Here is a 24,901-nt window from a genome sequence, read left to right on the forward strand (position 1 = left end):
CCGCGTGCTCCACCTCCTAAATAGGCAGGTGCGGGAGGTCAGCAGCCTGGCTCTGGCGTTTCTACCCGCTCCTAGCTACCCACCTCAGCCGCTCTCCTAGAAGTTCCAAACTTTTCCTCCAGCAGAGAGAGGAAGGGTGTTATTAAGTTAGGAAGGGAAGTCCCTCCCTCTTCCAGGATTCCGATTGGCTGTAGCCAACCCTACCCCTCCCAGGGCCGCGGGCGGATTGGCTGCGGGGAAACGGGGCGCCGCCGCAGGCCCGGAGCTCTCGGACCCCGGGGGCCCCCAGGTGGTAGGTGGGGTCGGGACGCCTGGTCCTCCGCGAGCGCTAGCTTCCTGAAGACTTTTAGGTTCGCCTGTTGAGCCAGGCGCGGTGCGCTCGCCGGGAGTGGGACTGCCTTGACTTGGCCATGAAGAGCCTCAAGTCCCGCCTGAAGAGGCAGGACGCGCCCGGCCCCCAGTCCTCCGGCGCCGCCGCCAGCGCGGTGAGTCCCGCAGTCCCGCAGTCCGCGCGAGTCCCGGGCTCCCGGGCTCCCCTCCCACGGAGTCCTCCCCTGCTCCGAAGCGCGCGCTCCTCTCGGCTTTCCCTCTGTGCACCCTGCTCCGGCGGGCGACTCCACCCCTATCAAGTCTGGGCTCCGCGTTGGCTCTGAGACCCTCCCGACCCACCGCCCTCGGGCCTCGCGGGGCCTCTACCCCGCCCCTCTACCCCAGGTCTGCGAGCTCTTGGCGCTGCGGGATCAAATCGCCCCCTCCTCAATCCGGTATTTCTGGGTTGTCCTTCACTCCGGCCCTTCCCCTGCGACCCCGCTCCCCACGCACACTCTGTCCCCGCCCGGCTCCGCGGGGTCCCTGGAGGGCGCTCCTCAGTCCCCGGGGCTGCGGGCAGAGAAGGAGATTTGCATCCCGTACCCAGGAGATCAGGGTAGCGGACCCGCCGCCCTCCCGCCCAACCCGCTCGGACTCCGGACCTTCCGTGAGTCAGAGACGGAGTGCTGCGCGGCAGGGTGGATGTTTTGTTCTGGCCTCTGTTGCTTGTCACTGGGAAAGTTTGATTTTTGAGCGAAGCAAATGGAATCGGGGGTAGTTGGAAATACAGAGCCCCAAATGGGTGGTAACTCTGGAAGTGGAGGTGAAATTGGGAAGGTGGTTATCCTGCTGCGCCGTGTCTCACCTGTGGGACAGACTCGTATCACAGGATCCAGTCTCACTGGTGGGACAGACCTCCATTCGGTGTGGACGTGGAGCCTGCCCTCAGGGTGCACTCGAGGAAGCACTAGGGCCTCTTTTTAGTTGGCAGGAGAACAGAAATCTTGAGAAACAGCCTGACTGCAGATGTTAGGATTTAGATAATTTGGTAAGTTAGAAGAATGGCTATCTCATCAAAATTTTATATTACTGAAATAAACAGTATTTTAAAATCTTGAAGAGTCAGTAACATAAAGGACGTGTTTCTCGAACTGCCCTGTTGCCCATTTGGAGTAATTAAACCGGACCTTTATACTTTACATAGATTTTACCAAATGATTGTATGCTTTTTATGAGAATACTAATTAACCTGCTTTTGAGTTAAATCAGAATTGTACTTTTCCCTCCACCTATTTTAGGATGATTTTCCTGGGACTTAAAGGAAATCGTCGTGAAATTAGGCTCTTTCATCCCCATTTTTTTCAAAAAATAAGGGGGATAACTTCAGGTTGTATGTTTGATAATTTGATGTTCTTTATTAAATCATGATTTTGTTTTATTAAGATACGCATATAGAAGGAGAAATTACTTTGTTTCACATTGAAAAGATATTGTTTAAGTTTATTTTCAGAGAGAGGGGAAGGGAGGGAGAGAGAAACATCAAGGAGCTAGAGAAACATGGTTTGGTTGCTTCTTACATGCCCCCCAGCTGGGGACCTGACCCGCAACCCAGGGGAGTGTCCTGACTGCGGATCAAACCAGCGACCCTTTGGTTCACAGGCCCATCCACTGAGCCCCACCAGCCAGGGCTGTTTTAAATTATTTTTCAAAATAATTGGAAGAAATGGCATTTAGTGATGGCACAGGTCACTATAGTTGAGTTAAAGATTCACCTTATTTGTGGTACAGATTGTGTTTTCAGCTTTAAAGATACACTTTTCCCATGAGAAGGAAATAAATGGTAATGGAAAAAATACAATGAAAAAGAAAAAAATACTCTTTTCTAGGTTTATTCACTATATTTTTTCCACTTAATTTGTACTAAAGATTCACATCCCACGTGGAGGTTAATGCACATTAATTTAATCTTTTTTTCTTCTGGAGATGCAGAGTAATTATTGGCGTTGCCAGTATGCCGGTTTGCATTTTGTACACTTGGAACATGAAGCATCTCTTTGAGCTTAACTCTTTAGCAGTTGCTAAATTGAGCATTTTATTTTTCTTACAATAACAACATTAAAATAAAGAGAAATACATGGTATAGAAAATAGAACCTATCTGATTAGAAAAAGTGAACACATCTCAGGTTAAGTTAAATATCAGGATAAGTTTTGTAAAGTATTAAATGAAAGTAAATGAGTGTGATGAGGAATAAAAGCAAACCAAGCATTGAGAACAAAATTTTGCTGCCTGTTGGCTAATTCTGTCAGGAAAGGGAAAAGAAGAATGGATTGGACTTGTTAACTCACTAGCAGGATAATTTCTGAAGATGCAACTTTATAACGCCAGTCAACCCTAAACAATGGTTTAAATTTGTAACAATTCACAATTTTAATTCAGACTTCGAAAACAAAAATGAAGGAAAGAAAGAAAGAAAAACTTTCCTTTGACAACTTCCCCCGGCTGCTACTCTCTCCGCTCCCTCCCTGGGCTATATAATTTCACAGCTCCACACCATTACACTCTCTGTGCTTTTGCTTGGAAAGCCCTGCAAACTGTCTTTCCGTCCAGGCTCAAGCCTTACCTTTCTACCTTTTCCCCTGACCCCACCCTACCCATCCATGCTCCCAGGGCAGTTTATGCACACCACAATGGTGCCTTTGAACATATTGTGTTGTTGTTTTATGCCTAGCTCTCCTAAAGTGTTTTTTTTCCCAACTAAAAACTGATTTACTGACTGAGGTGAAGGATGTGAACCTTAAAATTCTTGAAGGCTGTAACTTGATTTTTGTATTATAGAAACTTTAGAACATATACAAAATACAATAGTATCACAAAAGTAAATACAATAGTTAGAACAATTACTAACTCAGGACCAATCCTATTTCAACTATATACCCCGTAATTTTCCTACCCACAGATTATTCTGAAGTAAATTTCAGACTTCACATCCTTTCATCTGTAAATAATATACTTGTAAATGTTTCTCTGAAAGACAAAACATTCCCTAAACATATCCACATTGATACCATTGTTACATTTAAATCTTTTTAAATAGTAATTCTATAGTATCACAACATATCCAGTTAGTGTTTTCATTTCCTCAGTTGTCTTATAAACTTTTAGTTTTTACAGTTATTTAATCAGGGTCTAAATGAAGTCTAACATTACAATTGGTTAATGTCTCCTGAATCTCTGTTAATCTGTAGGTTTTCCTTTTTCTGTCCTTCTTAGTTTATTTTTTGAGGAAACCAGGCCATTTGTTCTTTAGAGTTTCCCAGGATCAGAATTTTGTTCATCGCATCCCCCATTTCTCTGCCTCCTGTATTTTCTGTAAAGTGGTTGTTAGATACGGAGGCCTGTCATTCTCCCATCGCATCTCCATCGACTGGCTGGGATACAGGAGCTTTTCTAAAGAAGAAACTCCCCTAATTGAATATTGGTTACCCTGAGAAAAAGGATGATGTTTCATTCTTTCTCTTGATTTTCCCCGGCATGTTCTGAAAGTGATCTTTCTTTTTCTTTCTTTCTCTCTATTTCTTTTTTTCTTGAAACTTTCTTTCTTTCTCATGAACTCATGGCTTTAAATATTTCTGTCTATTGCTATATTTGTTATCTTTACTGGTGATTAAATTGTCCCATCATTGGTCAAGGGGTAGCTTTTTTGCTTTTGTGTGCACATGTATGTTCGTCCAGTATATTACCCTATGGTTTGGTTTTAGATATTTAGGAGTACATTTAAGTGAAGTAGGTCCTGAGAATCCAGACTAAAAATTATCAACCTCTTGGAGATGTGTGTTGTCTGTCTAAAAGGATACACATACTTTTTTAGGGGGGGGCATGATATTGAGCTTATTGATCATGTTTTCAAACTTTGACATCTCTGTAGTAAGTTTTTCTTTTCTAGGTGCACAAATATGTATATTTTTAATCTTAGAGACTTTTGGTCAATTATTTTCTTACCAGATTGTGACATTGAGAGAGAGGAAAGAGTGGGGTTGGGGAAGGACATATACATCATGTTTACTAAATTAAAAATGCGAGTGTGTGGTATTTCCTACGGCTTGTTGTTACTCCATGTTTTCTCAACTGCCGGGTGTTTACCCTGTGCAGGGGTCGGGGTGCTGTGAAAATCAGCCTCCAGTGGGGAAGCCAGGTGGGTGTGGCTGTAGTGAGGACAGCACACTCCGAGCTTTTCAGCTGTGCATGTGAATAGGTCACAAACACTGGGCAATTTAGTGTTTTAATGGGAGATCTTTTTAATGAGAGTTTTTTTTTAATGGGAGAGCTTGTTTATGATTCATCTCTTTTTTTTTAAATAAAGATTTTATTTATTTATTCTTAGAGAGAGGGGAAGGGAAGGAGAAAAACAGGGAGAGAAACTTTAATGTGTGGTTGCCCCTCACAAGCCCCAACTGGGAACCTGGACTGCAACCCAGTCATGGGAATTGGTCCATAACCCAGGACCGTGCCCTGACTGGGAGTTGAACCAGTGACCCTTTGATTCACAAGCCTGTGCTCAATCCACTGAGCTACACCAGCCAGGACTGATTCATCTCTTTTTAAAAGATTAACTTTTCATATTTTAAAAAAGTACTTTATGATATATAAACAGTACTCATGACAGTGGATAAGTAGACAAAAATGGAAAAAGGAGTGTTTTCTCAGCTTTACAAAAGGCAAATTGTAGGTCAAAGAATATCTGTTCGCAGCTTTTAAGCGGTATGTAGGGCAGGGTGATGTCTTAGTGTTACAGGATCAAGCTCTGTGGTCTAGGTGGCTTGGGGTTTGAATCTTGCTGCTCCCACTAACCAGCTTTGTGACTCTAGGTAAATTACTTAAATATATTTGTTTCTGCATTTGAAAATGGAAAAGTAATGAATAACTCAATAAGTGTCTTATTATTACTAACTGAAAATAGTAACCAGATGAACTGCATTTTGTCCTTTATAACCAGATGAACTGCAGTCTTTCCTGGTGATCTTGCCCTTTCCAACTAATACATGCCCTTGACTTTTGTACACCCTAGATTTTCACAGCATTGTCTGCTCTAGCTTCCTGCCCCGAGGGAAGTAAGTAGTAGTTCTATTTTTCATTTATTAAAAAAAAAAAACAAACATTTCTGGAGGGTTGAGCCTAAGCACTACGGGATGAGAAGAGAAGGAAGGTAAGAATATAGAAGTATTAGGGGCACTCCGTAAGCATCACAGAAAGTAGGAACTGCTGAGTAAGGTCCATGTACAAGGCGCTGGCTGATTCAGTCTGCTGAGGAGTAAATGCAGGTGTTTTTGCCGGATGAGCTGCTGCTGCAGCCTCTTTTGAAAAATTGAAGTGAGATTCATGCAACATAAAATTGATAATTTTTAAATGAGTAATTTGGCGGCATATGTTGTAAAACCACCATGTCTACCTAGTTCCAAAACATTTTCATCACCCCAAAGGAAATTCTGTGCCTACGAAGCAGTTGCTTCCTAGCCCCCCTTCCTCTGGCCCCTGGCAACCACCAATCTGCACGGTGCCTTCCTCAATCTGGGGCTAAAAAGAAATGGGTTGGAGCCATCCAGGAAAGGATGAGGTTCCTTTTAGAGGGAAGGGCAAGAGCAAAGGCTTGGCAGCTGAGAAATGTCTTGGAGTTGGGGGGAGGGAATAGTTGGATTATCAATTTAGCTCTGGTGAATTCTAGAAGAGGCAAGGGATTTGGATGGGAGAGAGGCAGGAGAGGGGAGTGTGGGGCTAAATTTTGGGATGGCTTACAGTTTTCCTTGTTTTAAGAGTGTTGGACTTTGTCCCGTATGAACAGAAATGGGGAATAGCGTGGTTAGGTGTGTTTTTCAGATGGGCTATTGTGGTAGCTCTGTTTGGGGTGGGATGCTGCTGCAGTAGTAGAGGCAAAAGTTATTGAGAGCCTGAATCATTACAGTGTTGGAAGGATGGATAGGAGGGCACATGTTACCTGAGAGAGACAGAAGTTACCTGAGACCCAGAGATATTGTGACTTGCCAAAGTCACACCGTCAACAGACAAGTAAGTTGTCAGAGCCCTCACCTGCCAGCCCTGAGTGTTTCCCACTAAGCGCCCCCAGGCTTGATGTAGTGTACGGAACTCCCAGCCCCCGACTTGAGGTTATTACTTTCTGAGTGAGAGAACACTGTCTCCATCTCCCTGTAGGCTAGCAACTTCATGTTGTTGTAGTGTACCTATAATCGATGTGGATGAACCATTGATTGTCCTGATGATAAAATACTTTTGAAAGTTTAACTTACTATGCTAATGATCATTATAATCATAGGTTTTGAGCAGATACCTAATTTATTTTCTCCAACTTTTTATTGTGAAAAATTGAACTGTACATCAAATGGGAAAGAATAGCACCATAAACTGGGACCTGCCCGCTCACACTCAGATCCCGAGGTTAACGTTCTGCTGCAGCTGCTCTGCGTGCATGCGCACACATTTTGAGTGAACCTTTCGAAAGTGGCAGACATTACACTCTACCTTTAAATACTATAGCATCCTTCACTTAAGAACAAGACATCTTTTTACTTTCTGTAGTACAATAGTGATGTTTTAAACTGTAACTTGTATTTATTGGTGAGGAAACTGAAGTATTATTTAACGTATGAGGATGAAACAGTTGGAAGAAATAATATTTTCTAGTTCCTTAGACTGCTGTGACTCATATTGTACATGATAACACTATCTTTCAAATATTGGTTCAGTAATATTAATATATTATCTTGATGATTTTTGTCTCATGCATGGAACACTGTGCCAATTGTTAATATTCTTTTAAAAGGACTTACTTAAGCCCTGATTGGGGTGGCTCAGTGGTTTGGGCATTGTTCCATGAAGTGGTAGGTCTAGGGTTCCATTCCCCTTCAGGGCACATGCCTAGGTTGCAGGTTGGTCTGTGGGACAGGCGTGTATGACAGGCAACAGATCAGTGTCTCTCTCTCTTTCTCCCTCCCTTCCCTTCTCTGTAAAAAGATGTAAATAAGGTCTTTTTTTTTTTGAGGAAGATTCTCAAGAGTTAAAAAATGACTTAAACTACATAAATATCAATATTTATTTAGAAAGGGCACTATATGAAGAAGAGGAAGAAAAGGGGGCCCTAGTCGTTGTCTGAGTTGCAGAAATGATCTCTTTGAGGTGAGCGTCTCTAGGGAAGGGCAGTAGTAAAGGGATGGGGCAGGCGGGAGGCGGAGGCAGCCTGCTTACTAGGCAGCCTGCATTTGTTCTGCCCGTCCTGTCACTAGGTTGAGCCCATGGCCAGGGCTTTGGTGTTGGCTCCAGTTGGGCATTTTTCTTATATTTCTCACTTCATGTTCCAGGCCCCACTGCTGCACATATCCCTGCTGCAGGCTGACAGTAGATGGTCTGGAACCTTAGAAGGGGCTGCTAGTAGGCTGTCACCCACGGTTGTCCCTGTGCCAGTGAGGCCTACACATCAGCACAGTGGTGTGTGTACCATACTCGTGAGAAAAGCTCCATTGCACCATTCTGCTACTGTGTAAATATTTTGTGTGTGTGGATCAGTTTTTTAAAACTTTGCTTTATAGCTAATTTGTTGAAGTTCTTAGTTAAATAATTATTTATTCAGTCATTTAAATTGGAGAATGTACATTTTTAAAAGTCAGCACATATTCTTTCAGACTTTTTGCTGGGTACTATGTTGCCTAGTAACATAAACAAACTATTCAGTGTATACTGAAGATTAGTTGAAGTTTATTTTTCTTCAATTCCTTTTCTCTAAATTTTAAAAATCACCTGGAATTATATTAAAGAAAATAACAATACTAATTTTTGAATAGCATATAAGTTGTTAAATATTCAGAATAGCATATATGAATATAGAAATGATTGTGTCCAATATTTGAATTTAACTAAATAAATATTCTAGTTTAGAATATTAGATACATGGCCATTTTTGTTTTCCTTCATTGGTTTATTTCTTTATAAAGTTGGTGATTTTCTTTAACATTTAACTGTTATTTTATTTTTCCCTGTATAAATAAAAGGAGAATTGTGTTGCAATTTTAAAAGTACCACCTTTCATCTTTGTGTCAATACCATTGGAGTAGGCAAAATAGGCAAAAAAGATCAGGAGTGACAAGATGTCAGAAAATCTGGTTTGCGTTCAGGCACTTTCTCTTGAAAAACTCTGTGACTGCGCGGATCACTCTACCGTAGTAAGTTTCATTTCTTCCTCTCAGAACGTGCGGATAATACTATGTGCCCGTCAATCCTACTGGGGATTTTAGGTACTAAAAAGAATGAAAACATTTTAGAAGCTGTAAAACAGTATGCATAGTAATTGAAGCAGTGATGGTTGTCATTGCTTAAACGATTTTTTAGGTGTGCCTAAAATTGCACTGATCCAGTTCTGAAAATACAGAAAATGTTTCCATTTTTATGAGGTGAAGAATAAAGCTTGTTGTTTATATGTGGAATGAAGATATTCTGAATTGTAATTTGAATTGCTTTTTATAGTGATTGCGTGAATGGGGAACAAGAAGAGTACAACTTTTGCTCTTTACAAAAGAGTTTTGAGTTGGTTAGTTAAATATAGCACAGTTGGGATGGAAAAATGCTTTGTAAGGTGACAAAATACATATTTTCCCCCAATGAATTTTTATCACAGAAGAAAGCAATGAATGAGGAAGAGTGTTTTGCAAGCTATGGAAAACATTACGCTTGTGTATTTGATGAAGAGTTGAAGCTGTGATTAGTGTTTTATAGTTACTGCTTTTATGAGCTTGTCATTCCATGGCATCATTCATTGCTTAATGTGCTCTTTCTGCCTACTGGTCAAAAGTAGGCAGAGCCCTCGCTTACTTATCTTTAGAGTTCTGTTGAGTGACCTTGTACCTACTTTTGTATCTGCCATTGTATGAGTTGTAATGACTCCGAGACTAAAAATTTCAGCAAAATTCAGATCCACTAATATATAGCAGACTTTATTTTGTCTTAACACTCCTGTTGCTCCCCTTCATTTTCTTCTGTGACTCCTAGGAGCTGTTACCCAGTCCTCTTGCAGACAGCCCACCTTGGATTCATTGTCAGCGTACTGTGTCAGCGTGTCGGCAGGTTGTTGTTAGTTTTTAGCCCATTTGTAGCTGAGCTTTAGAAAGAGTTATCTTCTTTGTCTAGGGGTAAAAGTCCAAGACTAACAAACATTTGTGCTCTGTTATACTTAAATTCAACAATATTTATTTATTGAATATTTAGGACTAGAAAATTGGGTCCCCAAAAGGTGACAGTTTTGCAAAAACATGTCTTTTTTTCTTTTTTAAAAATTTTTTAAAAAATATTTTATTTATTATCTTTAGAGGGGAAGGAGAGAGGGAGAGAAACATCAATGTATGGTTGCCTTTTGTGCATCCCCTGCTGGGAGTTGGCTTGCCGGGAACCGGCCTGCAACCCAGGCATGTGCCCTGACTGGGAATCGAACCCCGATCCTCTGGTTCGCAGGCCTGTGCTCAATCCACTGAGCTACACCAGCCAGGGCCATGTCTTTTTTTTTTCTTTAACTAGGAGAAAGTTCAGTTCCTTTTTTTAAAGAAAAATTCACTTATTTATATTTAGAGAGAGGGTGAGGGAGGGAGAGGGAGACAGAGAGAAACCAATTGGTTGCATCTGGTGTGCCCCCAACCAGAAATGGCCCATAATCCAGGCACGTGCCCATGTACCTTGACCAGGAATCGAACTGGCAAACTTTTGGTTTGCTGGACGACACCCAACCCACTAAGCCAGAGCAGTTCTTTTTTTGATTTAGCTAACTTTTAAATTCATATAGTTTTATATTTTTCCCAAGTTTTGAAATATACATTTTATTTCTTTAATGTGTTTATTCAATTTTTAGCATTTTAGGATTGGAAAGGACCTTAACATTTTTTAGTCCAGTGACTAGATGACCTTTAAACTTTGTGACTACCACCCACAGTTAAAAATGTACAGTTTCTGGGATGGGAGTAAAAGACAGAACTGTACTTGAACAACAATTAAAATTTAAAAATAATAATAAAATAAAAAAGAAAAATATAGTTTTTTAAACTATATTTTAGAAATATAGTTTAAATTTATTAAACTATAAATATACTAAAAACTATATTAAATTTTTTTCTAAAAAATTTTCTACTGTGATGCAGAGATGTGATAGGCAGAATTCTAAAAGTGCAACCTGCCCCCCACCCCCATGTGATTTCCCACTCTAATCTCTAGGACTTTGAATATGAAGAGAAAATATGCCTATGATTATGTTATGTTACCTGGTAAATGAGATTTTGTGGGTGTAATTAAGGTTACAAATCACTTGAATTAGCCTAAAAAGGGAGATTGTCCAGGTGGACCTAATTTACATGCATGAACCCTTTATACATAGAGTTTTCTCTGGCTTGCAGTAGAATGGGAAAAGCCAGAGAGGTTTGAAGGAAGGAATACTTGGGATGTCGTTGCTCACTTGAGGATGGATGGGGCTGTGTGAGAAGGAATGTGAGTGGCCTTGAGGAGCTGAGAGAGAGCCTCTGTGCCCATAGCCACCAAGAAAACAGGGACAAGATCTCAGTCCTACAGCTCCAGGGAACTGAATTCTACCAAGCACCTGAGTGACTCTGGAAGTGAATTCTTCCCAAGTAAGAGTCCAGCCTGGCTGGCAACTTGATTTTGGCCTTGACAGACCCTAAATAAGGAACCCACTGCCCTGGCTGGGGTGTGGCTCAGTGGATTGAGCACCAGCCTGTGAACCAAAGGGTCACCAGTTTGATTCCCAGTCAGGGCACATGCCTGGGTTTCTGGCTGGGTCCCCAGTTGGGGGCATGTAAGAGGCAACCACACATTGATGTTTCTCTCCCTCTCTGTTTCCCCCTCCCTTCCCCTCTCTCTAAAATAGATAAATAAATAAAATTAGAAAAAGAAAGAACCCATACCACTCCACCTGGACTAATGACCTGCAGGACTGTGAACTAAGTATTGTTTTAAGCCTCTAAGTTTGTGGTAATATTTTATACAGTAATAGAATATTAATATGCAAGACTTTCATATCCATATGAAGAAATTCTGTGAAAAAAATGGAACTCTTACAGATGAAAAAGAATGAAAAATAACCTATATTTATATAGTCATGTAAAATATTCATGTGCATGGGAAAAGACCAACAGGGCATATACAAAGATGATCACAGTTGTGGATTATGAAACTTTTATTCTTCATTTCTTATGTTGTTACTTTTTATAGGTAAAATAGATTTATATTAGTAAAATATATAATAATAGAAATTTAATTTAAACAAGTTAATTTTATTTGGGAATTTATTACTGGAAGCATGCATATTTATAGTCCTGAAAGATTCCTGCTGGCAAGTGTTATACATGAAAAAACAAATGTTTTCCCCAAAATTGCTTAATTACTGAATATATCATTAAGATCATTGGTATTAAGAATCTGTAGGTAACAAATGGAAAGCCCTATATTCCTTAACACTCACCAGTTCACCAATTTGCTGAGGAAATAGCTTTTGCTGTCCTGCCTTGAGGAGAATGCTCAAGCCTGCATGTTTTTTGAAAAGAGGTTCTGTGCAGAGGTCTAAGAATGGCTGTTTGAAAGATAGATTTGAAGTTGCTTATGTGTGGCCTTTAAAATAAAGATGTCAAAGGACCTGTGTCTATTATTACTTGTTTTCAAGACACTTTAAGTAATTTAGCCTTCTTAAAGAGCTTATTGCAAGGGGTCTTGTAGTTTTTATTAATCACACTGAGGAAATAGAACAGCAGGCTTCCCACTTGAGTAGATGTAGTTACATTCCTGCTGTGGAAGTGTTTTGATAGCTTGGGAAAGGGTGAGTCACAAAGGAGGAAGGAACTACGTTTAGGGCCCATTCTAAACACTTTTGGGTGTGGTGGTGTGTTAGAGTGTGCTCTGAAGACCAGCGAAGTGTCTCTTTCGTGCTGTCATGTGGGGTAGGGCTTGTTGTTAATTAACCTGTAGGATGAAATTTCCTTGTGTCTGCTCCTTACGGCTTAGCCTTGAGATGTACCTTAAAGAGGACGGTAGGTAGGGAAGGAATAGTATTGTGCTATCCCTGTCCTATAGTCATTTTTGTATGAAACTGGATTATTAAAATTTATATTCCTAACCACATAGTATACTATTGTTATTCAGCGTTCCTGGGTGATAACACTGATTCAGTTAAATAACAATAATTGGAAAGGTTGACTAAAATATAACAGTCCCATTGAAAGTATGAATACACACATCTAAAATTTACAAACCATCTTTAAACACAAGGCCAACTCTATAAAGGACAGAGTTGTGGAGTTCCTAGGATGCCCATCTTCTCCACTGTCACAATTTAGAAACTTGCAAGTGGTCCAATTGTATATGTGTAGTGACCCTTCCTTTCTGCTGGACTCCTCATTCTCTGTTTGGTACCGTCACTTTAGGAGGCCACACAGGCCCTATGGTTCTTTCAGGGGACGCAGAGATGATGATGAGTAAGGTGTAAGTGTCGAGGCTTAGTATAGACAGACTTTGGGGATGTGGAAATGGGGTGCTGTTTTCTGCTGTGAGGTGCATTTCCTGCTGGACTGGAGGGGGGATGAGAGCAGCTGGCTCTTGCCTCAGAGCCTGGTTCGGTGCCTGGCCCTGAGAGCGAGTCTTTCCCTAAATTTTGTGACCTAAGCACTTTACTCTTCTTACCCTGGTCCCAGCCTTGCTGATTGGTGCATCACTGGGTTAGCAAATGACCATATTTTGCTGTGTATAATGTGCCTTTTTTTGGTCTAAATGTTTGAGGGAAAAATAAGGATGCACATTACACGTGGGTGTAATGATTTCATAGTATAGGTATAATAAACCCATGTATAATGCGCACAAAAACATGGATGCTCATTACACATGGCAAAATGCGGTACCCCATTTTCTTTTCTCTGAAGGAGAAACTATTATTTTTCACCCAGAGAATTTATCATGAGAGTCTTTGGCTGACATGATCACAGATTTGTACATTATCGTAATGTAGAAAATACTTAGTTTACAAAGATTCTCAAGATTTCTTGTGCATCTGAAGTGATTTCATTTATATATAGCATTTCAAGAACATAAGTATTGTAGAAACAGTTTAGATCAATATTTCGTGACTATGTCTCCTGGGTTTTCCAGTATGTTTCCTAATTTTCTTAATTGTCCAGAGAATATTTTCATTTGTCGTTTTCCTTCTTTTTTTAAAATTAATGCTTTCTACTTTTGTAATTTATTACAGAGGCTTTCTGAGGTGTGTTTCACATTTATTGTGTTTATTAATCTTTACCTGAGGATATGTTTACTGATTTGAGAGAGAGAAAGAGACAGAGAGAGAGAGAGAGAGACATTGATGTGAGAGAAGAAGAAACATTGACTGGTTTCCTCCTGTGCACGACCTGCCTGGGAGTCGAACCCACAACATTTTGATGTACTGGATGATGCTCCAACTAACTGAGCCACCTGTCAGGGCCAGTAATGATTTTAAAGCACCACAACTCTTCTGGATTTCACATCTGCTCACTATTAAACATTTTCCTCATCCTTAAAATTCAGAAAAGTAATATGATGGATAAGAGACACCCCGTACCTATCGCAGTATCTAGGAATATCACTAGTCAACGTTTGAGAACCAGTGAGTTGGAATGTGGTAGACACAAAGCCTGGGGCTTCCCCTGGCAGAAGCATGAGCTCTGTCACTGTCAGCCGGGTGGTTGCGAGTGTGAACATTTACTAATTGTGATAGGAATAATCACCTCAATACACTTCCCTGTTAACGTGATAATAAAGATATTGAACTTTAAGTTCCATCTTTCCTCAGGTACAGGAAGTATTATTTGAAAGCAAATTAGATATGTCAGCATTCTATTAAAATCAATACAAAATATTTTAATTCTAATTGGATAGTAAAATATAATTTTTAGAATAGTTTGTTATAAGTAGGAATTTGACTATAATAATACAATACTTAAAGAATACTAATTAATATGGAAGCTACTTATTCGTACCAAATTCAGTTTTTTTATATACAGCTACTTGACTGATGTAAAATATAATGTAAAACATTTAAATTTGCCTTAAAAATTATCTGATATTTCTAAAACATGAAAGCTAATTTAATAAACCAATTTAGAAATCTAGCAGTTAACTTCCAAACTTCAGACCAAGGGTCTGAAGGTATCAGATACCTTTAAGATACTCATAAAGGTATCTATGAGTACAATATTCATATTATTATCTCAGACATTAAATTCTAAATTAAATTCAAAGTACTGGAAATAACAAAAATAGCAAAAGTAAAATATTTGTTAATCATTCCCTAAATTTATTTTCTCCAATTATAGAAAATTAGAAATCTTTAGAAATTATCATTTAGAATGTGAAAATTTTCCATATTTACATATAGGTGACATGTCAAAATATCCAAGAAATATTTGTAATGTGAAAAAGCAAGTTAGAGGGCAGTTTATTAATCCAGTTTGTTAGTGGACATTTTTTCTAATTGGATAAATTGACACCAAATTCTTCACCAAACTGTTAAAAATAGTTTTCTGTGTTGAAGAGATGCAGAAATACGGGGTTCTCAAACATTCCTAGCAAGTAGATAACTGTCCTAGCAAGTAGAAATTCTAGGACATTTTGAGGGCATTCAGTAAGTAAAATTTTAAACATCAGTACCTTATGTATATTCAGTGGTTTTAGTTTTTGAGAACACGTTCTCTGTTTTTATCTTAGCCAATTTTTTAATAATTGTCCTGTGAACAGGACAAGTGAAAAATATATAATAGGAATTCAAATTTTTCCACCATGATAGAATATTCCAAATAATTTATCAATAGGTTGCCAATCTAAATTTTTCTTCTTTTTGGATGGTAAAGTTCAGAAAAATGTCTATTTAAAATAGAACCAACCTCTGGTCAAGATGGAGGTATAGGTAAACATGCTTTGCCTCCTAACACAACTATAGCAAAAATTACAGCTAGACTATAGAACAAATATCACCCAGATCTGTCAGAAAACTGGACTATATAGAAGTCCAACAATTCTTCAAGAATTTGAAGAAGCCACATTCATCCAGATGGCTAGGAGGGGCAGAGATGCAGAGTGTTGTCGAGAGGCCCGGAGATGCCGAACAGGTAGCCACATTAATGAAGGGTGGATAAAAGTCAGAAGGGTATCCCTTGGGAGTGAGGGATCCCAGCCCCAGATTAGATTAGACCACCCGGCCAAGGGTTCCAGCACTAGGAAGATAAGTCTCCATAACTTCTGGCTGTAAAAATCAGTAGGGGTTGAGGTGTAGGAAAAGACTGAAGGATTCTCAGGAGATTCCTCCTAAAGGGCCCACAGTAGTCTTAGGACTTAGGCAGACATGCCCGCTCTGGGATTCAGCACTGGGACAGTAGCTAGAAGGGCACCAGTGGCCTTCGGGGAGAAAGTGAAGTGACTGGGAACAGGGTAAATGCCATGAGACAACTTCCTCTTGGACAAATCTCCAGAGGCCAGGCAGCAGCATTGTCCCCTCCCTGAGCTCTCCCCCACACAGAGCCCAGAGCTGGACATGGGTTGCGCTGGCAATTACCTGAGGCTCTGCCCCATCCAACTTACAGGTGCACTTTTCTACAGTAGGCTGCACTGCTAAGACAGGGAGTCGAAGCAGGTCTACCTAATAGAAACAAATAGGGAATTGCCAAATTGAGGAGACAAAGAAATATGGCCCAAGTGAAAAAAAAGAACTAAATGAAATGGAGATAACATCAGATGCAGAGTTCAAAACACTGCGTATCAGGGTCCTCAAAGATACCATTTTATGCAATAGCATTAAAAAGACCTAGGCAGAAATGAAGGTTACATTAAGTGAGATATTGAATAATCCACAGGAAACCAACAGTGGAGGGGATGAAGCCAAGAGTCAAATCAGTGATTTGGAACATAAGAAATAAGCTTTCAGTCAGAACAGCAAGAAGAAAAAAGAATTAAAAAAAAACAAGAACAGACTAAAGAGCCTCTGGGACATCTTCAAGTGTACCAACATCCGAATCATAGGGGTACCAGAAGGGGAAGAGGAAGAGCAAGAAATTGAAAACTTATTTGAAAAAATAATGAAAAAACACTTCCCTAATTTGGTGAAGGAAACAGACATACAAGTCTAGGAAGCACAGAGAATCCTACAGAAGTTGGACCTAAAGAGGACCACATCAAGACACATCATAATTAAAATGCCAAAGTTTAAAGATGAAAATAGAATCTTAAAAGCAACAAGAGGAAAGCTGATATTTACCCACACAGGAGTTCCCATAAGACTATCAGCTGATTTCTCAAAGAAACTTTGTAGGTAAGAAGGGACTGGCAAGAAGTACTCAAAGTGATGAAAAGCAAAGACCTACATCCAAGAGTACTCTATCCAGCAAAGGTATCATTTAGAATCAAAGGGCAGATAAAGTGCTTCCCAGACGTGGTAAAACTAAAGGAGTTCATTATCATCAAGCCATTATTACATGAAATGTTAAAGGGAGTTCTATAAGAAAAAGACCAAAACTATGAGCATTAAAATGGCAATAAATTCACAACTATCAACAACTGAATTTAAAAAGCAAACTACCTGTATTTTTTGGACTGTAAGATGCACTCCCCCCCCCCCAGATTTGGGAGAAATAATGGTTGTTAATGCTGCTGTCGAGTTCTGTTTACATTTACATTGGTGAAATATTATTTATGTTGTTAAATATTTTACCACATTTTTTTTGCTTCCAAATTTTTTTTCTGTTTTCCTCTAAAACATAAAGATGTACCTTTAACCTAGATGTACCTTTAACCTAGGTATATCTTATGGTCTGAAAAATATAGTAAGCAAAGAAGCAGAACAGAAACAATCATAGATATGGAGATCACTTGGAAGGTTATCAGTCAGGAGGGGAAGAAGGGGGAGAATTTGGGGGAAGGTGCAGGGATTAAGAAGTACAAACTGGTAGGTACAAAATAGACAAGGGGATGTTAAGAATAGTACAGGAAATGGAGAATCCAAAGAACTTACATGCATGACCCATGGGCATGAACTAAGGGTGGGGATTGCTGGAGGGAATGGGGGTATTGAGCAGAGGGGGGCAAAAGGGGAAAAATTGGGACAACTCTAATAGCATAATCAATAAAATATATTAAAAAAATAAAAATCAACCAGAGTGCTTCATATTATTTCTATGTGATATGATATCAAATAGTTTAAAGGATCCTATTTGTTTTGATTATGGACATTTTCTAGTTTTCTACAATAATTAATAATAAAATGAGAGAAAAACTTTATAGATATTATGCTCCATTAAGTAATATACTTACGATTTTTAGAAGCATAAATTATTTTTCTTTTATAGATTACTACTTCCCCCAAAAAATGCTGGGAAAGAGGAGGGAACTTTCCTTTTTCGCCCTTCTCTGTCCTGTTGGGTCTTTCTAAAAACCATGAGTATGTATTCAGTTCATAATCCCAAAACTAGAGTTCAGTCCTTAAACAAAAGCTGCCTGTTTTCCTGACCTTCTGTGGGAACCACAGCTTTATACTTAAAATGGAAGAAATGTGGAGTTGAGGATGGAGGAGAGTGGAAGGATGTGGGTGGACGAGAGGTGAGCCGTGTGCGAGGCGGAGCACTGGGGGGGCAGCTCCCCTTCTGCCCTCTTCAGGAGGTTCCTACAGCAGGATCGGCTCCAGTGCCACCCTGTAGCTCCAACTTTGCAGGGCTCAGCTCGGTTGTGGTCCCATTACTTGATTTCTGTGAGATTTCCATAATACCCCATTGTATAGCTTTATGATAAATGTTTTTTTTAAGGCAACTCAAAGAATGCAAGTAAGGAAGGCTGACCCAAATAGTATTCATTGCCGAAAATTTGAAGGTGTGAAGAATTGAAGCCTTCTGTAATGCCACATTCCATAAGTTAACTTTTATTTTCTCCCATTATTTTTCTGAATGTTTATTTCTTATGATTAATATTTGCATGCATTTTCATTGTACTGAGCTCTGTGATCTTATTTCTAGTTCAGATGAAAATTAAAGCTAAGTGAAAGGAGATTAATTGGAGAAACTATTTAGTGGGTGTATACTTATAAAACTTAAATTTTGGAGAGATTTAATATCATGAAAAGAACAGCAAAGAATATGCTTCTAAGCCAATGAAAAAATCAGTGGTGTTTACACTTTGTATTTATAGTTTTCTCAGTGCTGCTCATATAGTACATATTTTGTAAAAGTTGGAGTTAAAAGTTTGTTGGGGGAGATCCAATTCTCTGTTGCCAGGGAGAGGGGTTTTGTCACCTTGATAAATTCATTTCAGGCTTGTTTGACATGAAACTGAGCCTTGCTTGGATTCAAAGATGCTGAGTTACACCAAAAGGTATCAAATGAGGTATCAAATGTCATTTTTCTAATGTATAATGAGGACTAAATAGCTGGCTATTAGGCTGGATACTTCATCCAGTCTCCCTATACAGGGAAGCGAGTTTGTTGAGAAGCCTGCTTGATGGAGTTAGCACCTGATCAGTGGGAGTGAATGACAGGACTCAGACGTTTCAAGCTGTGTGGTTTGATGACTTGGTGCCCTGTCCTCTTCCTTGGATTGTTCCTGTGTGGTCAGTGTCCGAACTCCTGGAAGGCACCTCTGCTCTCTTTCAGGAACAGTTATAGGTACTTCACTCTTGGCTCCTACTTCTTGTTTAAATGATAAAGTAGGAAATACATTATTTAGTCAGCCCACCTAACTCTGTGGACTGTGGTGGAATTATCGAGATCTGTCACCAGAGATGCTCCCTAAGGGAGGACATTGTAAAAATTGACATTTCCATTTCCAACAGGGAGGAAACCTTTACCCGTTGTGGCTACTTCCTTGCACAAAGTTCCCTGTGGCAATGAAAATGACCCTACTTTTCTTACATTGTCCATAGGAACCAAGAGGTCTGTGGACATTCTTCTTGGTCAAAAGGAAATTGCGAAGATTGATTTATCCATATTCACTATGGGAGTAGACACATGTAATGCTAAGTATTTCCCATGTCTGGGCAGGATGGTCTCCAAAGGGCTTGTTTCTGTCCTATAGGAGATGTAGTTTAAAATGTAATTTCCTTTACAATAACAAGGGAAAATTAATTTTTAATATTTTAATACAGCATGAAGCTTTGGGGGAAAATGACCGTTGCTTTTTTGAAATCATAGGATTTGCTACAAATCTGCCAATAATGATAAAAGCCTATCAAAAATCTTTAGATATCCTAGCAAATAAAGGTTTGATTTTCAGAGATGTGTTGTAAACCTTGTTGCTTTTTTTGGTTTGGTATACATGAGTAGAGGAAAAGAGCTATTGAGACCAAAATTTACTATGTACTTTGGGAATGCTAACTACATGAAAATGAGTTTATGCTCTTCAAGTTCACGTGCTTTAAGGCAATCGTAGGTATGCTTTGATTTAAAGAAATGCAGTTTGCATACTTCCCAAAGGAACCGTGAAGCACACCTTTTAGCTGGTTGTCATTAGCTCTGCTAATTTATTTACCCCAGATGTCCTGGAAAAAGAAAACTCTACTACAGTGTAAAACACTCCGTTTCAGACAAGTTTTCACTTGAATATTTGTTACAAAACCAAACCACACACACAATATAATTTTAAAAATATTTTATTTATTTATCTTTATAGGGGAAGGGAAGGAGAGAAGGAGAGTAATATCAATGTATGGTTGCCTGTCATGTGTCCCTTGTTGGGAACTGGCCTGCAACCCAGGCATGTGCCCTGACTGGGAATCAAACCGTGATCCTTTGATTCGCAGGCCCGCGCTCAATCCACTGAGCTACACCAGCCAGGGCTACAATATAATTTTTTGAAGTTTAAATCAGAAGTGTTAAGAGGACTACCATATATTTAGGTTTCTGTTTTCTTAAAGGTGGGTTTTTTTTTTTTTTTTGAAGAGCACAACTTTTTCAGTAAGTTTATGTTAAAGATATTTCTGTGTATGGTTTTCCGTCAGACTTTATGAATACCAGCTAGCCTAATAAAGAGTACAAAGCAAAATATTTGTAATGTTATTTTATACTTACATGGCCACCTTGACCTGAAGTAGTCATGTTTAGAAAGAATTCTTTAATTTCATATGTGTTCATTTCAGTTTGCTCAGCCACTGAACAGATGCTGAAGTGCCTACTCCATGTAGACAAGTGGCTAGATTATGAGGATACAGTGTTTTCAGTACTTCCCCGCTCTTGAGCAATTCATGGACAGCCAAATGGAGCAGAGAGTATTACCATGCTAACACGTTTAAAGATAAAGCTGCAGCTCTATATAATAATAAGCTGTGCGAAGGAAAGGTGTACCAGAATATATCATAGAGAAGGCCTGACTTGGTCTGGGAAGTCAGAGAACATTTCCCCGAAAACACTGAGCTAAGATCTTTAAAAAAAGTTATTGTTAAGTAGCATAGGGGAAAGGCATACTATTCCTAGGGAACTTGTTACTTTTGAAGAACTTCGCTATGAAAAATGATTGGAGGGCTGGAGGGAGGGTAACCAACTTAAAGACAACACTTCAAAGGTCAGTGAGGGCTGGACTGTGGAGAATTTTAGAAGTCTCATATTAACAATCTTGGTCTTGAGCAATAGGAAGTTATTAAAAGAGTGTAAGTACAGTAAGTTTATATTTTAGAAGTTATCCTTTTTGAATTTAGTAGCGCTGTAGTAATTCTTCAGTAGTTATGCTATCTAACCACAACCCAGCGTCGTGGTGGGGGTTTATTTTGTACTTACTCTGTATCCATGCTTTAGGGTGTACCCGAGTATAAATATATTAACTCTAATTCTTACAACTCGGGAGGTAGTTGAAGTTAGCTTTATTTTACAGATAAGGAAAATGAAGCTCAGAAGGATTAAGTAATTTGACCCAGGTCCTTAGCAAGTACGTGATCAAGCTGGGAACTCAGTCCAGGTTTTTCTGATGCCAAATCCTTGCTGGCTAATAGGATTCACTAAAAAATTGTCCACTGTACGCTTTCTGGCAAAATTGTACATCTTGTACAATTTTAGATGTACAATTGCACCTAAAGATGTTTTTAGTGGTAAATTAGTGCCTGAGTTTGATTTTTCAAACCATTTGAGTTTTAAAAAAGCTTCTCATAGTTACCAGCAGAGGGAGCCAGAAAGATTAATAAGCTTTGGAATTTTCCAAGTTGGGAATCTTCATTCTTAAGTAATTCTATTGAACTCATGTTAAGCATAATCATGAAATGAAATATGTATGTACCCTGTAGTATGTTATTTTGGTATGAAGTACACATGTACTTAGGTGTTGAAAAACAGTCTAGAAAGACATGTAACAAAAGATGAAGTTACTGTTACCACTTAATAGTGGTTTTACTAGGTTTTTCCCTACTTTTTGAGTATTTGTTAGTCTTGTCTAATTTTTCTATTAATATTTATTATTTAATAAAAATAATTTTTATTTGTAGTTTACATGAACCATGTAAGGGCATTTAAATGGTTTATAAACTGTTTAAAATATTTGTTGTTGTAGTCTAAAATGCATTAATGTTAATAATTAATGCATCAGGAAATAACTAATCTGCTTAGGAAATCTTTTGCATATCGAGAAGGTAAATTTAGGTCATCGCTTATCTGAATCTTTAAAATTCTCAATTAGTATAGTTGAAATTTAAGAACATTTAGAAATAAAATTATATTGTTTCAGATTCTTATGTGTTACATTAATAAGAACATTTTAGAGTATGAGAAAAGTTTATTATGAATAATATATTTAATAGGATTCAGACTTAGAACTGACTTCATGGTATCAGCTTTTTCTTGCATCTGTCTAGTAGAATTGGTAAATAGTATACAGTTAAGTTATCACTTTTATAGAACTATTACTACATAATCTGTACTTTGGTTGACAGCGTGATACAGAAAAACAGTTGAAAAATTAGTCTTCTTCAACTTAACTATCTTTAGGGGAATACAATTCAAAACTACATTGAGATACCACCTCACACCTGTCAGAATGGTTATCAACAACAAGACAGGTAATAACAAGTGCTGGAGAGGTTGTGGAGGAAAAGAAATCCTCATTTACTGCTGGTGGGAATGTAAACTGGTACAGCCACTTTGAAAAACAGCATGGAGGCTTCTGAAAAAATTAAGATTAGGGTTATCATATGATCCAGCAATTCGTCTTCTGGTTATCCATCTGAAAAATTTGAAAACATTTATTCACAAAGATATATGCACCCCTATGTTCATTGCTGCATTATTTACGGTGGCCAAGATATGGAGACAGTCAAAGTGTTTCGGGAGAGGACTGGATAAAGAAGATATGGCACACAGTGTATACAAGATCTGTCCAGAAAAAGTCCAGCCATTGTTAATATAATGAGAATGGTTTGCCCAACATCAGTGTAATCTGGCAGCCAAGGAGAGTGGACTGGAATGCCTATGTGTGAATAATGAAACTAGTCAGGGAGATAGATGCTGGTGAGTGAGCGTGTGTGCTGTACGACCATCACATTCAAAATGACTGAGTGAGTAGAGCAATGATCAGCATCCAATTCTGCATTAAGCTCGGACATTCCTCTGTGGAAACTATTCAGTTGGTTCAGAAGGCCACAGCTATGGGCAACTGGTGATTGGCAGTTTCATCACAACATGGCTGCTCATGCATCACGTCCAGTGCAGAGGTTTTTGGCAAAACATCAAATTGCCCAGGTGACTCAGCCCCTCTACAGCCCACATTTGGCACCCTGCAACTTCTGGCTTTTCCCCAAACTAAAATCACCTTTGAAAGGAAAGAGATTTCAGACAGGTGGTGAGATTCGAGAAAATCCGATGGGGCAGCTGATGGTGATTGGGAGAACTAGGTGAGGTCCCAAAGTGCCTGCTTTGAAGGGGACTGAGGTGTCATTGTCCTGTGCAGAGTGTTTCTTGTATCATGTGTATTCTCAGTAAATGTCTCTATTTTTTGTAGCACATGGCTGGGTACTTTCTGGACAGACCTCCTGTGGAGTACTACTCAGCCATAAGAAATGATGAAATACTTCCATTTGTGACAACATGGTTGGACCTTGAGAATATTATGCAAAAGAAGTCAGAAAAAAGCTAAGAACCATATGATTTCACCCTTATGTGGGATGTAAAGCTGAAACTCAAGAGACACAGACAGACAACAGTATGGTAGTTACCAGAGGGAAGGGAGTGGGAGAAGGTAGAGGGTAAAGGGGACAAAATATATGGTGATGGAAGATGATTTGACTTTGGGTGGTGGGCACACAATGCAATATACAGATCATGTCATAGAAATGTACACTTGAAACCTATATGACCCTATTAACCAATGTCACCCCAGTAAATTTAATAAAAAAAATTATATAGACTTGGATTTGAATTTTAACTCTTGTCACTTGGTAGCTATATTTAATGTTGGCAAGTTACTGAACTTCCCTAAGTTTCTTTCTTTTTATGTGAAAAATGTAGATGGTAATAAAAGTCTTTTCGATTATAGTTGAGGACTATGTGAAGTGTGTGCGAAGCATTTATTATTAATAGTCATGTTAAAATATCAAGTTATAACCTTAGCTTTCTCTCTGCCACAGCTTCACCTCAACATCTAACCTGCTTAGTCCTCTGCAGGATCTTACTTACCTGTACCCATAGCTGCTGTGGAAACATAGGTCCTTCACCAGCTGTGCTTACGTGCAACCGTAGGCCTCTCACTCTGTATTTGGTAACCAAAATAGTAGCTATGCATCACATAATTCCTCCCCTATTTACCTTTGATTTCATTTGATTTCTGTATTAATCAGCGTTGCTGCAGAAACAAATAACCCTCAGATCTTGGTGGCGTATATCAGCATTACATTATATGTAGACTTCAGGCTGCCTTTGCAGAGTGGTTCTAGTCCACATTTAAAAAATATTTTATTTATTTTTAGAGAGAGGGGAAGGGAGGGAGAGAAGTATTGATCGTTTGCCTCTTATGTACCCTGACCAGGGATGGAGCCCACACCCCAGGTATGTGCCCTGACTGGGAATCGAACTGGTGACCTTTTGCTTTGTGGGACAGTGCCCATCCAACTGAGCCAGACTGGTCAGGGCTCCATGTGTTTTTTTTTCTGAGACCCAGACTTAAGGAGCAGCCTTTATCTGGACCTGCCATTTGCATAATATTGAGGACTCAGGGTTGGCTGAAATGTGTGGTGCCTCTGAAAGCTTCTCCTCACGCGTGGAGTGCGTCATGACTTCCAAAGCGTGTGACATGGCTAGGCTCAAAGTTAGTGAGGCGCAGGGAGAAATACTCTTCACATTGTAGGTATAGCCAGGTTATCATCAGTGGGCGGATGTATAAACCTCTTCTGGGGATGGGGGTGGTAAATAGTGAACCATAGTATAATCTACCACAATCTGTCCTTTGGATCAAAACTATTAACTTTTTCTTCCTTCTGCATACAAAGTGCATTTTCTCAAGGAAAATACCTCCAGAATTTTAGTCACAGGCTTAACATCTAGAACCTCAGTAGAATTTGTATGTC

General features: G+C 39.3%; 1 protein-coding gene across 1 annotated transcript in view; it reads left to right on the plus strand.

Annotated features, from left to right (window-relative positions):
• Nucleotides 1-269: 269 nt before the first annotated feature.
• Nucleotides 270-24,901, plus strand: part of UACA (uveal autoantigen with coiled-coil domains and ankyrin repeats) — an 89,177-nt gene continuing 64,545 nt past the window's right edge. The window contains exon 1 of the mRNA XM_037047164.1: nucleotides 270-485. Coding sequence (XP_036903059.1) covers nucleotides 411-485 — 75 coding nt within the window. The 5' untranslated portion in view covers nucleotides 270-410. The remainder of the gene's footprint in view (nucleotides 486-24,901) is intronic.

The sequence above is a fragment of the Sturnira hondurensis genome, unplaced genomic scaffold (assembly GCF_014824575.4).
Source record: "Sturnira hondurensis isolate 20B ecotype Veracruz unplaced genomic scaffold, ASM1482457v3 Scaffold0005329, whole genome shotgun sequence".
Classification (NCBI taxonomy): domain Eukaryota; kingdom Metazoa; phylum Chordata; class Mammalia; order Chiroptera; family Phyllostomidae; genus Sturnira; species Sturnira hondurensis.